At 41.2% G+C, this 12,962-nt stretch overlaps 1 protein-coding gene across 1 annotated transcript in view; it reads left to right on the top strand.

The window, feature by feature from the left end:
* Nucleotides 1-463, top strand: part of C4H19orf81 (chromosome 4 C19orf81 homolog) — a 35,688-nt gene extending 35,225 nt beyond the window's left edge. Inside the window, exon 5 of the mRNA XM_077256300.1 lies at nt 254-463. Within this exon, the coding sequence (XP_077112415.1) occupies nt 254-455 (202 nt within the window). The 3' untranslated portion in view covers nt 456-463. The remainder of the gene's footprint in view (nt 1-253) is intronic.
* Nucleotides 464-12,962: the final 12,499 nt, after the last annotated feature.

Genomic DNA, 12,962 nt, shown 5'->3' with positions numbered 1-12,962 from the left:
AACCTGCCAGATTCTCAGAAATTTGGCAATCCTCCCGCAAAGTATAGCTCCCTGAATGTTTTGTTTACGTGGTGCCAGGAAGGCGCATCATCAGACTCCCACTAATTGGGCAGGGTTGAGGGCATGGAAATATCTACAATGGGATGTTCAGCACCCAATTTTATGAAGCTGTCAGGAATGTCAGCATACTTTCTAGCCAAACACAGGCATATTTTTCTAAATTCTAAAATTTACCGACCATATTTTTTTGCAGATGGCTGATAATTGCTTCAAATTTCTACATTCGGGACCTATTGCTGCATTCTTGGCTCGAGATTAGCGGTGAACTATTTCCTCTACACCAACATGATGATGTTATCATTGAGGATGAGAAGAGGAACTTGAGAAGAACATTGAACAAAAATAAGATTTTGGACGCAATCTTCAATCCTACTAATTTAAGCAAAATCCCATAACCGGCCACGGGAGTCTTGTATTGAGTGGAGGTGAAATAACATCACATATGTTAACATACTGATGTGTCAAGGAATAGCTAAATCAAGGAAACATAGGGACCATCTGACTTGAGAATATTCTGAGTTTTCATTCGGCTATAAAAAAAAAACATGGGTTTTTTAGGTTGTTTTGTATATAACGTGAGGAGATGAGCAATCCTCTTTAAAAGAAGGAGGTCTCCTCTTCATGACTCTCTACAAAGAATATATCTTGTTCTGGAGGTCCAGGCACATACCAACATTTTATAGACAGTCCATCGATTTCACCAACAATAATGTAATGCACAATATCTCCTGCGGTGGTGCTGCAGGCAAATTGAACACTTTGCATTCTTCCATAGCTTACAGTGATTGCCTGGATCTTGTGATCAGTTTCTCATCACTTCACCATTGTAAGAAAAAGGGATTATCCAAAGCAGACAAAAATTAAAAAGAGAAATGACCCACAACTTAGCACCATGAATTTCAGCAAAAAAATAACTTGTGAGTCTAAAAAGAAAGTGTTATGATGATAGTGTAGCAACTCACTCTGAAAAATAGGTAATACACTAAAACTGCAACTGACCCTGCCGGTTCCTGTACAGACTAGAAGATCCTGACCTGCAGTCCCTTGTGGTTCCTGTGTGAGCTGAGATAGCACTAATCACAGACTAGATGATGGCAACTTGGATCTTTGCTGCCTGAAAGGCCGTTGAGCCCTTCACATTCCTTCTAAAGAAGCAGAGGGCAGAGCAGAGTGCAATCTACCTACAGAAGCAAAAGTGTGTTGAAATAGGAAGAGATCCCAGAGTGAGTAAAACAAACCTTGAGCCAGGTTGTACAGTGTCAGAGTCAATGCACAAACAGTATGTGCAGGTATGTTTCCCTCCCTGCCTCTTCTTTTTTAGATGTTACTCACTATACTAATATATACAGAAGTGTAGTAAGCGGCATAACTCACCCGCCAAAACCGTATAACTGAAATGCTTTTATTTTTTTTAATTTCTTTTCTAGAAATAAATTTTGCCATAGGGTTTCATGAAATATTGTGAATTGTTTGGTTTCTGCAGCCTCTATTGTTGTACATAGCAGTCAGTGGAATTAGTTGACTGTGATCTACCAACTTTTAAGCTGATTTATAGCTAAGTCAACGTTCAACTTTCAACCGATTGAAAATTCACTTGGAAGATCAAAAGAAGAAAAAGGAACAGTTACAGACTCTAAGGCCATGTGCACACGTTCAGGATTTTTAGCGTTTTTTTCGCGTTTTTTCGCTATAAAAACATGATAAAAACGCGAAAAAAACGCTAACATATGCCTCCTATTATTTACAAGGTATTCCGCATTTTTTGTGCAAATGTTGCGATTTTTTCCGCGAAAAAATCGCATAGCGGAAAAAAAAGCAACATGTTCATTAAGGCCATGTGCACACGTTCAGGATTTTTAGCGCGTTTTTTCGCTATAAAAACGTGATAAAAACGCGAAAAAAACGCTAACATATGCCTCCTATTATTTACAAGGTATTCCGCATTTTTTGTGCAAATGTTGCGATTTTTTCCGCGAAAAAATCGCATAGCGGAAAAAAAAGCAACATGTTCATTAAAAATGCGGAATTGCAGGGATTCCGCACACCTAGGGGTCCATTGATCTGCTTACTTCCCGCACGGGGCTGTGCACACCATGCGGGAAGTAAGCAGATTATGTGCGGTTGGTACCCAGGGTGGAGGAGAGGAGACTCTCCTCCACGCACTGGGCACCATATAAGTGGTCAAAAAATAAGAAATAAAATAAAAAATAGGCCTATACTCACCCTCGATGTCCCGCGCAGTGTTCCCGCCTCCACTGCACGCTGCCGTTCGGTTCCTGTAGCTGATGTGCGGCGAAGGACCTAGCCGATGACGTCACTGTCCTGTGATTGGTCGTGAGCGGTCATGTGACCGCTCACGTGACCGTGACGTCACGGAAGGCCCTGTGCGCACAGACCAGCTATAGGAAGACGAACGATCGCCGCTGATGAGATGTCTGGGTGAGTATAAGCATTTTTTTATTTTTTTTATTATTTTTAAACATTCTATCTTTTACTATAGATGCTGCATAAGCTGCATCTATAGTAAAAAGTTGGTCACACTTGTCAAACAGTATGTTTGACAAGTGTGACCAACTTGTCAGTCAGTTTTCCAAGCGATGCTACAGATCGCTTGGAAAACTTAGCATTCTGCAAGCTAATTACGCTTGCAGAATGCTAAAAAAACGGAAAAAAAACGCAAAAAAAAAAATGCGGATTTCTTGCAGAAAATTTCCGGTTTTCTTCAGGAAATTTCTGCAAGAAATCCTGAACGTGTGCACATACCCTAAGGTCAGAAGGAGCTTACTGTTAACCCATCCTACAGTCAGCTATAGCATGCATGTTGATCCACAAAGGCAGTAGAAAACACAAAGTTCAACATTTTTAATATTACCATATTGATAAAAGTATTTTGCAATTTTTTATTATTTTAAAGTTTAAAGGGAATGTGGCATCAAAAAATAAACTACTTTTTTAAATCAAGATTTTTTTTAACACTTTTTTTTTCTTATTTTTTAAATCACAATATATATTTTAAAAAATCACACTGGCCCCTGGGACGTTTATAGATTTCTAGCCCCTGGTTCATCAAGACTAACATTTTACAAGCCTTTCATGCTATTTTCAACGCCATTTTCTGTTTTTTTTCCCACTTTCGTCTTTTCCTACCCTCTTCCAAGAGTTATCATCATCGCCCCTTATTGCAATTTATTGCAATGTTGCAATGTGCAAAAACTGTAAATTCTGATGTTTTTTTTTCCATTACTTTGTTTACCGATCAGATTAATTTATTTTATATTTTGATAGTTCGGACTTTTACCAATGCAGTGATACCAAATATGTGTTGGGTTTTTTTTGTTGTTTTATTTTCAGTCGGGCAAAAGGGAGGTCATTTTAACTTTTTTTATTTTTTTTTATTTTTTAATTTTTTCATATTTTTAAAAACTTTTTTCACTTTTTAAGCTCCACTCCCGCTGTTATAGGCACATGATGGCTGTGTGAGGAGGTGGCGGGGAAACTTCAGTTGCTTCCTCTCTCCTGCACACTGAGCCAATGAGGCACCTCAATGGTTCCCTCAAGTTTTATGTGTAATGTTTCATGCATAATGTTTTCTGTGTAATGTGTAATGTACTGTGAATGTTATGTGACTACATGTGTATAAAGTTAGTTCAGGGACAGAAGGAGTTAAAAAGGGGGCCAGTCCACCAGGCTTACAGGAGAAGGATTTTGTGTTCATGCTAGAGAGCCCGGGCAGGCTTGCCTGAGGCAGGCCATGATCCACTGCCAGGAGCAGAGGGTACCCTGATCGAGGGGGGCACTAGCTAACACGGACTGTTGGGCAGTGTGGATGGGTCCTGGTGTTGAGGACTGACCCCAGAAGGACTTTTATGGTTCCGGGCCTGGATGGGAATTGTGAAGACCGTGCCGCCTCACAAAGCTGCAGGGACAGAGCAGGGAGCATTGCATTGTTATAATAAAGTTTTCCCATTGGAACAGAACTGTGGACTGTGGTTTTTTCCTGCTAGCTCATCCCCAGCGGCTGGAGAACATGTATGATGGAGGTAACTGACCGTACCACAGGACTAGGACCTCACTTGTCTGTTTGTGTGAAAGGGGCAGGGGTGCTCACTGACTGTGTTTTAGTAAACATGACTACCACCCCGTGCCACCTTGTTACAGCTGATTAAATTAGCTGTTGTGTTATGGGAAAGATGTGAGCTCAGCTTGTAAGCTCACATCAAAATATTATAAATTTGTCAGATGCGCTAAGCTACGTCCTCCCAGCTAAACTCCACTTTATTTTTGAAAATTTATTTATTTTTGCACCAAAAAATTGAGACATTTAATGTCTCCTGGAAATGCACATGTACATTAGCGGCAATAGACTAACTCAGGTCTTATCTTATGTACTGAAGCACAGAATTAGCATAATGCATAGGAGCAGGGTCAGCTGTGACATAACATACTGTGATTGGTTGACTCTGTGTTAGCAGAAGAGTCATCTGTCATTGTAATCCTGTCTGTGATGACAATGAGACTTCTGAAAAGTGTTTTGTAATTAATAGGAATTATGAGTCCAAAGTAGCTCCAGTGCCAGGATAAATTTTGCAAGAATATGGCCTGATTGTGATATATAAAAAAAGTATATTACCAAAAATCGTTCGAAAATATGCATATAAATATCATATTTAAAACCCTTTAACAATGATCCCTCATATAGCCTTGTGAATACCCCTGAGAGCACCATATGGGCTACGTCAGTTCTCTCTGTATTACATTGCAACTAAGTCACTGTAGGTCCCTTTAAATGTGTGTTGGTAGCTGTATCACTAGAAATAGTTGCTACCGGTAGATTGAGCAACATAACACAGATACTGCGAAAGTTACAGAAAAGATATTTTGACAGGTGTTTTAATGTGAAATGCTGCGATAATGACATGCTGCTGGAATTACCCGAAATAATAATCCCTATCTCAAAGCCAACGCTGAGCCTCCATTTCCTTCTTGTGTCTGATACCAATTTTCATAATAAGCTGGACCCGATTGTGGATCAACCAGGATCCAATCAACACTTGACTTTTATTAGTTTAGTTTTATACAATTATTCATATTAGATATCACCCTTTTTTCCATTACAAAGTGTCTTAGAAATACCCCTAACACGTTAGGCAACAGATGACTATAGAAGCGAGGCTCGTAGATGGGTGGAGATGACCATTTTTGGTCCTCTATTGCAGACTGTACCATGGGGGCTGCAGTCAGTTGTCTCACCACCAGGTTTGTGATTACATTTACTCATAGACTTATGATATCATTGCAACTAATATGTGACTGCAAAACATCCAGAGGCCAATCGGTACTCTGTGGCAGCTGGGTCACACCACTGAGAACATGGTCATGACATCGCTGGGGCCTAGCAATCAAAAAGGTGCTCAGTAGTAGTAGCAGGTAGGAGAAAGTTTGTAGGGCTCTGGCTCCGATTATCAACGTGGCCGTTGGACCGGTTGACATGTGATGATGACTGACACTTTGCTCTCATTTGTTCTTTTCACTTGAAAAAGACCATGGTACGGCATTGAAATACATTATAAATAAAAAGCCTTTTCCTCCTCATCATTTTTGAAGAATTGAGTGCAGCCCACCTTCGTGTTCATCTAACTGAACCCACTTTGCTCTCGTAAGCATTGAAAACACAGTACAACAAAAGTGAACTCTATCTCATTAGAAACACATCTGCAGTTGGCCTCTCACAGTGCTGTCAGTTCTGCTGCAGAGCTGTGCCTGATTATAACCAGCACAGCAGTACAGCAGAGGTGAACCTTGTCTCATTACAAACACATCAAACATATTTGCAGTTGTCCTCTCATAGTGCTTCAGCTTCATCTCACAGTCAACCAGTTTAAGGAAAAAGCAGTACAGCAAAGCTGACAACAGTGAGAGAAAACAACTACTGCTGCAAATGTGTTTGTAATGAGCCAAAGTTTACTTCTGCTGTCCTTTATGTTTAGCTCTGCTGTACTTATGATAGCTTTGATCTCACTGCAGATCAGTAGGGGATTATGATAGCAAAGCCATTACATGTCTCACATTGGTGACTCCCTATTTATTTTAAATTAAGCTCTAGAGGCAGGTTCTCGGGGAGATCTATGTCCAGCCCATAGATCTTAGTAGCTCATTTATGTAATGTAGATATCTCTGGAATAAGACATCGGATCGCAGATATCAAGATGTCATTTTATTCAACTTTCTATGATCTACATGCCCATATACTGTAGGTTGAATAGAAGGGCTGATCTTACTGGCAGATTCACCTTAATTTAAGGAAAACACAAACTGATACTTTGTCATATTTAGTTCATGGATGCAAGGGAAGTGTATGACATGGTGATTTAAAAAGCACCAAACAGAGGATCCCTGTTTCATGCACCTTGTACTGTCTACAGATGAGTCCACCCCAGCTTTCTGACATGTTAACAAAACGCTAGACAATTCACATCAAAATATATGGACACGTGTAACGTAAATATCTCCCAACAGAGTACCACAAAATCATGTTTTTTTTCCCAAAGCTGATCATTTCACATCACTCATCTTGGGATATGTCAAGCCAAGAGGAAAAGGTAAAGAAGGACACATCTGTGTCAGTGATTCTTTACTTTGGCACTCCGCTGTAGCTGCATAGCCCCGATCTGATATTCTCCACGCTCAGTTACTCTATAAATGACAGCAAACATGACATGTGGAAGTACTTGTGGAAACTATTCAAGTGTTGCATTAGCAGCTAAGAAACGAGTCTCCTCATCAGTGGTGACTGTTCTCCTCGCTGTGAAGCTGAAGTTTCACTGCTCTGTGTTCTCTGGCTGTTTACATTGCCCAGAATGCATTTTAGAAGCCTATTTCGAGATTGCTCTTTCATTTATGCCCTCCCGTCGTTTACTGTTTGCAGCCTCCAGTGAAGAGCCAAAAAATAACATTAGCTATTCTCTCTTCATAGCAGGAAAAACAGAGGATTTCAACAAGAAAATGATGATTGTTTTACCTCCGTTGGATCTATAGGTTGTCTACGACCATGGGATGTCTCCATTAAAGGGCAGTTTAAGCATGTCATATGCAATATTTAGGATACAATGCATTGACCTTAATTATGATTTTTTTAATCAGACAATTATTTGTGGTGTATGGCCTGATGGCCTAGCAATCTGAAGCTTTCCTTAATATATGAATACCCATTTTACATGGGCCAATTCATGAGAATGTTAATTCCCGATCATTGACCACAGGTCGCCAATCATCTGACAAATGACCAAAGTCCTAGTTCGATACCGTGCACATAGGGCATCACAAAAATATGGAAACTAGGAGAAACAGAAACTACAGAACTGCTCACTTGACGCTATTGTGCCGCAGGACACCCGTAGGGCAATGGGGTGTTGCAGCCTATGGTCCTATCAAAATTCAGCTGTCGGATGGAGTCTTTCAAAGCAAGTTTAATGTAACAATGACCAGCTTGCTTGAAACAACCACCAAGTATGGAAATACAAGAAGTGGAGTCCAGAAAAGCAATTATTTAAGTTACTGTAATGCATTTCGGATTTGGACAGACTTCACATATGGACAACATTGTCTCTGATTGGAGTAATTCTCTTTATTTTGAACTTCCTCTTGTCCAGACGTCATGATGATTTTCCATATCCATAGCTCATCTCGAGACTACCATCTTCTCTGGTCTTGTGCAACTCATCCAGACCCGGTGCTCTTAAAAATAGCAGCCGGCACAGAAAGCAGCCGACGTCTATTCTGTGGGGTAGCAAAAAGTAGTCGCTGGGGAGAAATTTTGTACTGCAGCATCAAATGCCCCACTCGCCCCCCCCCCCCCCCCCCCCACCTCCATAGATACCCCCCTGGTCAGGGACAGAATTGTGAGACAGTTGTGTATTCTGAAATATGAGCCAAGGCCAGGAACTAATAACCAGGAGATTCAGGTTATAGGACCAAACAAAGCAACCAAACAGGATAAGTAATACCTTAGAACTGGAGGCTAGAAGCAAGCTGCTATGGGGGTTACATAGGATGTGGCTCCACCCAAAGTTCACGGCAAGGAGCTGTTTGCAACTGATAACGCCATGCAGTAACACGTGGATTCCTGGGATTTGTGGCATCTTAAGTCCCAAGCATTAGACAGGGTCATGCCTGCATCCTACAGCACACAGAACCCATTGATCATGCTCCACTAAGAGTTTAGCTAATCTCTTTTTACATAATTGCCTGTTCAAGGGTTGAAGTAGCAAACCGGTAGCCTGAGGGTCATCCTTTATTTTTGTTGAGTTGTGAGAAGCTGTGCAATATTTTCCTCTCTATAGCCCTGCAATGTAAGGAATTAACGATAAGATCATGGATAAGAGATAGTGAGCAAACAAGCAACAAGTCCTCCTGCCATGCGTACAAATGTGCTGTTAATATTTTTCATTGTAGGACCTCCCACCTCTGTGAATACCCCCTATATCTTCTGATATCCCGAACAGGAAACCAGCAAAATTTTGAATACGGCTCCAGTTGTGATCATAGAACATCAAGAAACTTTTCTTTTAATCTAAGACAAAGATCATTTGTGAAATAGAGACATTCTCTGGTTGTCCTCTAAGTCCTCAGGAGCTTAATACGGACATGATAAATACGTTTGGAAGTCATTGCTGTGCCCATCTTAGGATTTTTAGAGCCCAATGAGGAGTGTCTGCAGAGTCAGCAAGTCATCCCGGTTGCTGTAAAAAGGCCAGTTCAACTTGTCTGGCTTCCCTCCATCTCAATCTGCTGCTACGTATGATGTAATCTCTGGCGGAGGAAGCAAAGTCAGCACAACATTTTTCTCAATCCAAAAAGCCTTACAGTAGTGAAGTCTGGAAAGAAGAAACATGTTGATTTGAAGTCAAGGGTCATTATAATAGACTGAGCAGGTCTATTTATGAGGTCTTGTTCCGTTACCAATAAAAAACAAACCAGTGGTGGACTGGACATTTATATCATGTGGAATCAGTAGCCAGGCAGTACTCTGCTGTAATGATGGAGTTCAGAGAAACCTTTCATCATCACTTGACTTGGATGTCACAAGGAGTCCTGTGATGTGATTGAGACCCATACCTAAGATGAACAGATTGCCCATGGACCATGTTAAAGAAGCGAGTCTTTACCTTGTTGTAAAAAATGGTGGGGTGCTTTTACTCTACAGGAAGTGGTGATGGGTCTTTGTCTTGCTACAGGAGGTGGAAGCAGGTCTTTGTCTCCCTACAGGAAGTGGGGGTGGGTTATGTCTTTCTACAGGAAGTGGTGATAGATGTGTTACGGCTAGCGGAACGCACCGAGTAAATATAGATGTTTATTATAAATGGTGCGTTCGCAGCCCGGGGTCTACCGTTCAAGAGGAACCTGCTGCTAGTGAATGGTGGCACTGTTTGGCGGTATAGACTAGCTCTGTCACTTCACAGAGTAGCCGTGAGAGGAAAGCACTGAGCCCTGTTAGCCTCACAGGAGCACAAGCTTACTGCCGAACTGATAGCAGTCAGTGGTTATGCACACACGCAATCTCCTCACCGAAGGTGCCGGTATTCTAGGGGCTTATTTCAGCCGGGTCCCTGAATACGTTCATACCTAACCACACTGGCGCAAAGCACATATTTGGATTGATACTAGCGCATGGCCGTGCGGCCATGCAAGCCTTTTATAGCTGCAGCAAGTACAAGACCTTCCTAGAAGGACCAATGAGAGGCTGCCACAAAGCCCGAGCACCTTCAGAACCTTCTTGGAGAACCAATTGGCTTTGCTGCAGTATCCAAGCATGTGACACTCGATCTCCAATGAGAGATCTTACCCTGGGCATGCTCAGAAGGAGAAAAGCAGGACTTAGTCCCAAAAGCGTCTGCTCGCCGTTGCCCAGCACTGGCTTCAAAGGCAGAAGCTGGAAAAGCAGCAGTAACCCTTTGCATAGAGTCAGACTGAGCAAGACGCTGGGACCAACGTCTCCGCTGAGCAGACTCCACTGCGGCAGGAGAAGAATGGGAGACCGCAGCGGAGATGGCCCGAGATTCCCCCTGTGCAGAGGCGGGAACTCAAACCCTAACAAGATGTTTGTCTTACAAAAATATGTGTTAGGTCTTTGTCTCTACATGGAGTGAGGGTGGCTCTTTGTCTCTCTACAGGAACTAGGAGTATGTATTTTTCTTTCTACAGGAAGTGGGGGTGGGTTATGTCTTTATACGAGAAGAGGGGGTGTTCTTTGTCTTTACAGGAAGTGAGGGTGGGTTTTTGTCTTTACAGGAAATGGAGGTGGGGCTTTGTGTCTCTACATGAAATAGGAGTGGATCTGTCTTTCTGCGAGAAGTAGGGGTGAGTATTTTTATCTACAGAAAGTAAGAGAAGGTATTTGCTTTTCTACAGGAAGTGGGGGCAGTGGGGGGTATTTCTACAAAAAGTAGGAGTTGGTCTTTGCCTTTCTACTGGAAGTTGGTATGGGACATTGTCTCTCTGCAGGAAGTATTAGTGGTCTTTGTCTTTCTACAGGTGGTAGGTGTGGATCTTTGTCTCTCTACAAGAAGTAGTAATGGGTCTTTATCTCTCTGTAGAAAGCGGGGGTGGGTCTTTATCTTTCTATAGGAAGTGGAGTTGGGCCTTTATCTTTCTACAGGAAATGGTGGCAGATCTTTATCTATCTACAGCAACTGGTGGGTCTTTTTCTCTTTGCAGGAAGTGGAGGAGGGTCCTTGCCTCTCTGCTCCTGCTCTGCTGTCTGTCAAATTGAAAATAAATTGGTATAACATAGAGGCAAACTTTTAGCTGTAAGCTAGCAGTCCATTAGACAATGGGGGGAACAGTATATGCTGGGAACGTAGGAGAGGAAACTCCTGAACCTCTAGTACTGATAGAATGCTGATGTAGATGACCTATCTACTCAAGAATTGATGATAAGTTGAAGAGTCGATGATGTCACAAACCATGAAAATCAGTACAATTCCTGGAAATATTAGCCTGGCCTGTGCACCAAAAATAGTTTTCACTTGTGGAGAATGAGTATAACAAGATAATGCTTTACTATATAAACTTAATATTACTTTTTAAGTTTTACTGTATTATTTAGTTACTGTCAATCACCCACATAGCCCGATTGTGTCAGGTTGCTTTACATAGAGTTTAACTATAATTATCTTTTGCTGCTATAAATGTTGAAACAGATGGACAAAGATGGCGGGAACAGATGGATTTGCTACTGTCCATGTATAAAAAGGAATCCAGAAAAAACAGTGTAACTTAGCAGCATTACATACGAGCTGAATGTCAGACTCACCGCGAAGCCGCCCTGTTCTCATTAGTTCCTTGTGTACAAACTGCGATCACCACATCCATCCTAATTACAATGAGCCTACACCCAGGGTCAGTCCTTACTAAATATGGCCCCTGGTAGGGTAAGGTCTCATTCAGATATCAGTGATTTTTCTTTTGCTTAAAAAACAGATAGTTTTACATTTATTTTCATTCATTGTTTTACATGCTTCCATGCTTTTAAAATAGAAAAATATCTCTTACTGTAATTCTTTAGGTCTGTCAAGAGTTAAATAGTAGACAGCACTGCCGACTTCACTGGATCAGAAACCCTGACACACAGGATACTTATTGAAGCTTTGCCTCCGGATCTCGGGTGCTCCACCGAAAAACATGAAGATGCAATCCATATAACGAAGAAAAAATAGGCTGCACTCACCGATCCTTAAAATGGTTTGTCCTTTATTCAGTCGTAGTTTAAGACCGTCATGGCTCGGGGGTGTGTGAGGATGAGAGTGTGCAGGTTCTGAGGACGGCCGTTTTGCACCGGTATAGCGCTTCTATGGGTCTGACCCGTAGAAGCGCTATACCGGCGCGAAAAAGCCGTTGTCAGAACCTGCACACTCTCATCCTCACACACCCCCGAGCCATGAAGGTCTTAAACTACAACTGAATAAAGGACAAACCATTTTAAGGATCGGTGAGTACTGCCTATTTTTTCTCTGAAATTCTTTAGTTCCATCAGAATAATTACGGCGATACCAAACTTGTATGCTATTTTCTTTAATTTAATTGGTTAAAATAAAATTCAGAATTGTGTAACAAAAAACATTTTTTCCTGTATATTGACATTTTCCGAGCTATGCAATTTTTTATTTTGCCTATGAAAGTTTTTTTTTTTTTCTTGAATGAGCTTCTGTTTTTATTGATACAATTTTGGAGTTATTCCAAATTTCCAATTATTTTTTTATTTTCAGTGTTTTGTATTTTGATCAATACGACTTTTAATGATGTTTTGCTTATTTTTTTATTTTTTTATTTTTGCATTGGGAAATGAGGATTATTCAAACTTTTATGTTTTTATTACTTGTCACTATTTTTAAAACCTCTTTTTTTCTCACTTTTTACATATATTGTTAGTTGCCATAAGTTCTAATAAACCTGTGATCATGTCAGTACTTGTACTTTATGCTAAAATATTTCAGTATTACAGTGTACAGTAAAAATCATGATCTCTTGAGAGTAAAAACATGGTGGAAACAGGGGAATTTGGTAGGCCACCAGCTGCAATGACAGCTCATCGGCTCTCTGCGACTGCATTGCAGTGAACCCAATGAGCTCTGGAATGGACTCCCCACTGGCACCACACCACTTAAAATGGTTATCCGGGGCTTTTATAATTTTCACCTAGGGAACTAAGAACTAATAAGCAGTTCTACAAAGTGACAATTTCTCTTGGCTCAGAGCAGTCACTGATGGCTCATGCCAGTGATTCTCCTGCCTCTGCTGGTGTCATGTGGACAGAGCAGTGTCTTCTTTTCCTTCTTGCTCTGTCGATGAAGCATCACTGCTGATGTCATGCTGATTAATGGCCAGCTGCCCACTGCCAAACTGCA

Source organism: Ranitomeya variabilis, chromosome 4, assembly GCF_051348905.1.
Source record: "Ranitomeya variabilis isolate aRanVar5 chromosome 4, aRanVar5.hap1, whole genome shotgun sequence".
Classification (NCBI taxonomy): domain Eukaryota; kingdom Metazoa; phylum Chordata; class Amphibia; order Anura; family Dendrobatidae; genus Ranitomeya; species Ranitomeya variabilis.
Note: the sequence above shows the minus strand (reverse complement) of the source record. Positions and strands in the feature narration are given on the sequence as shown.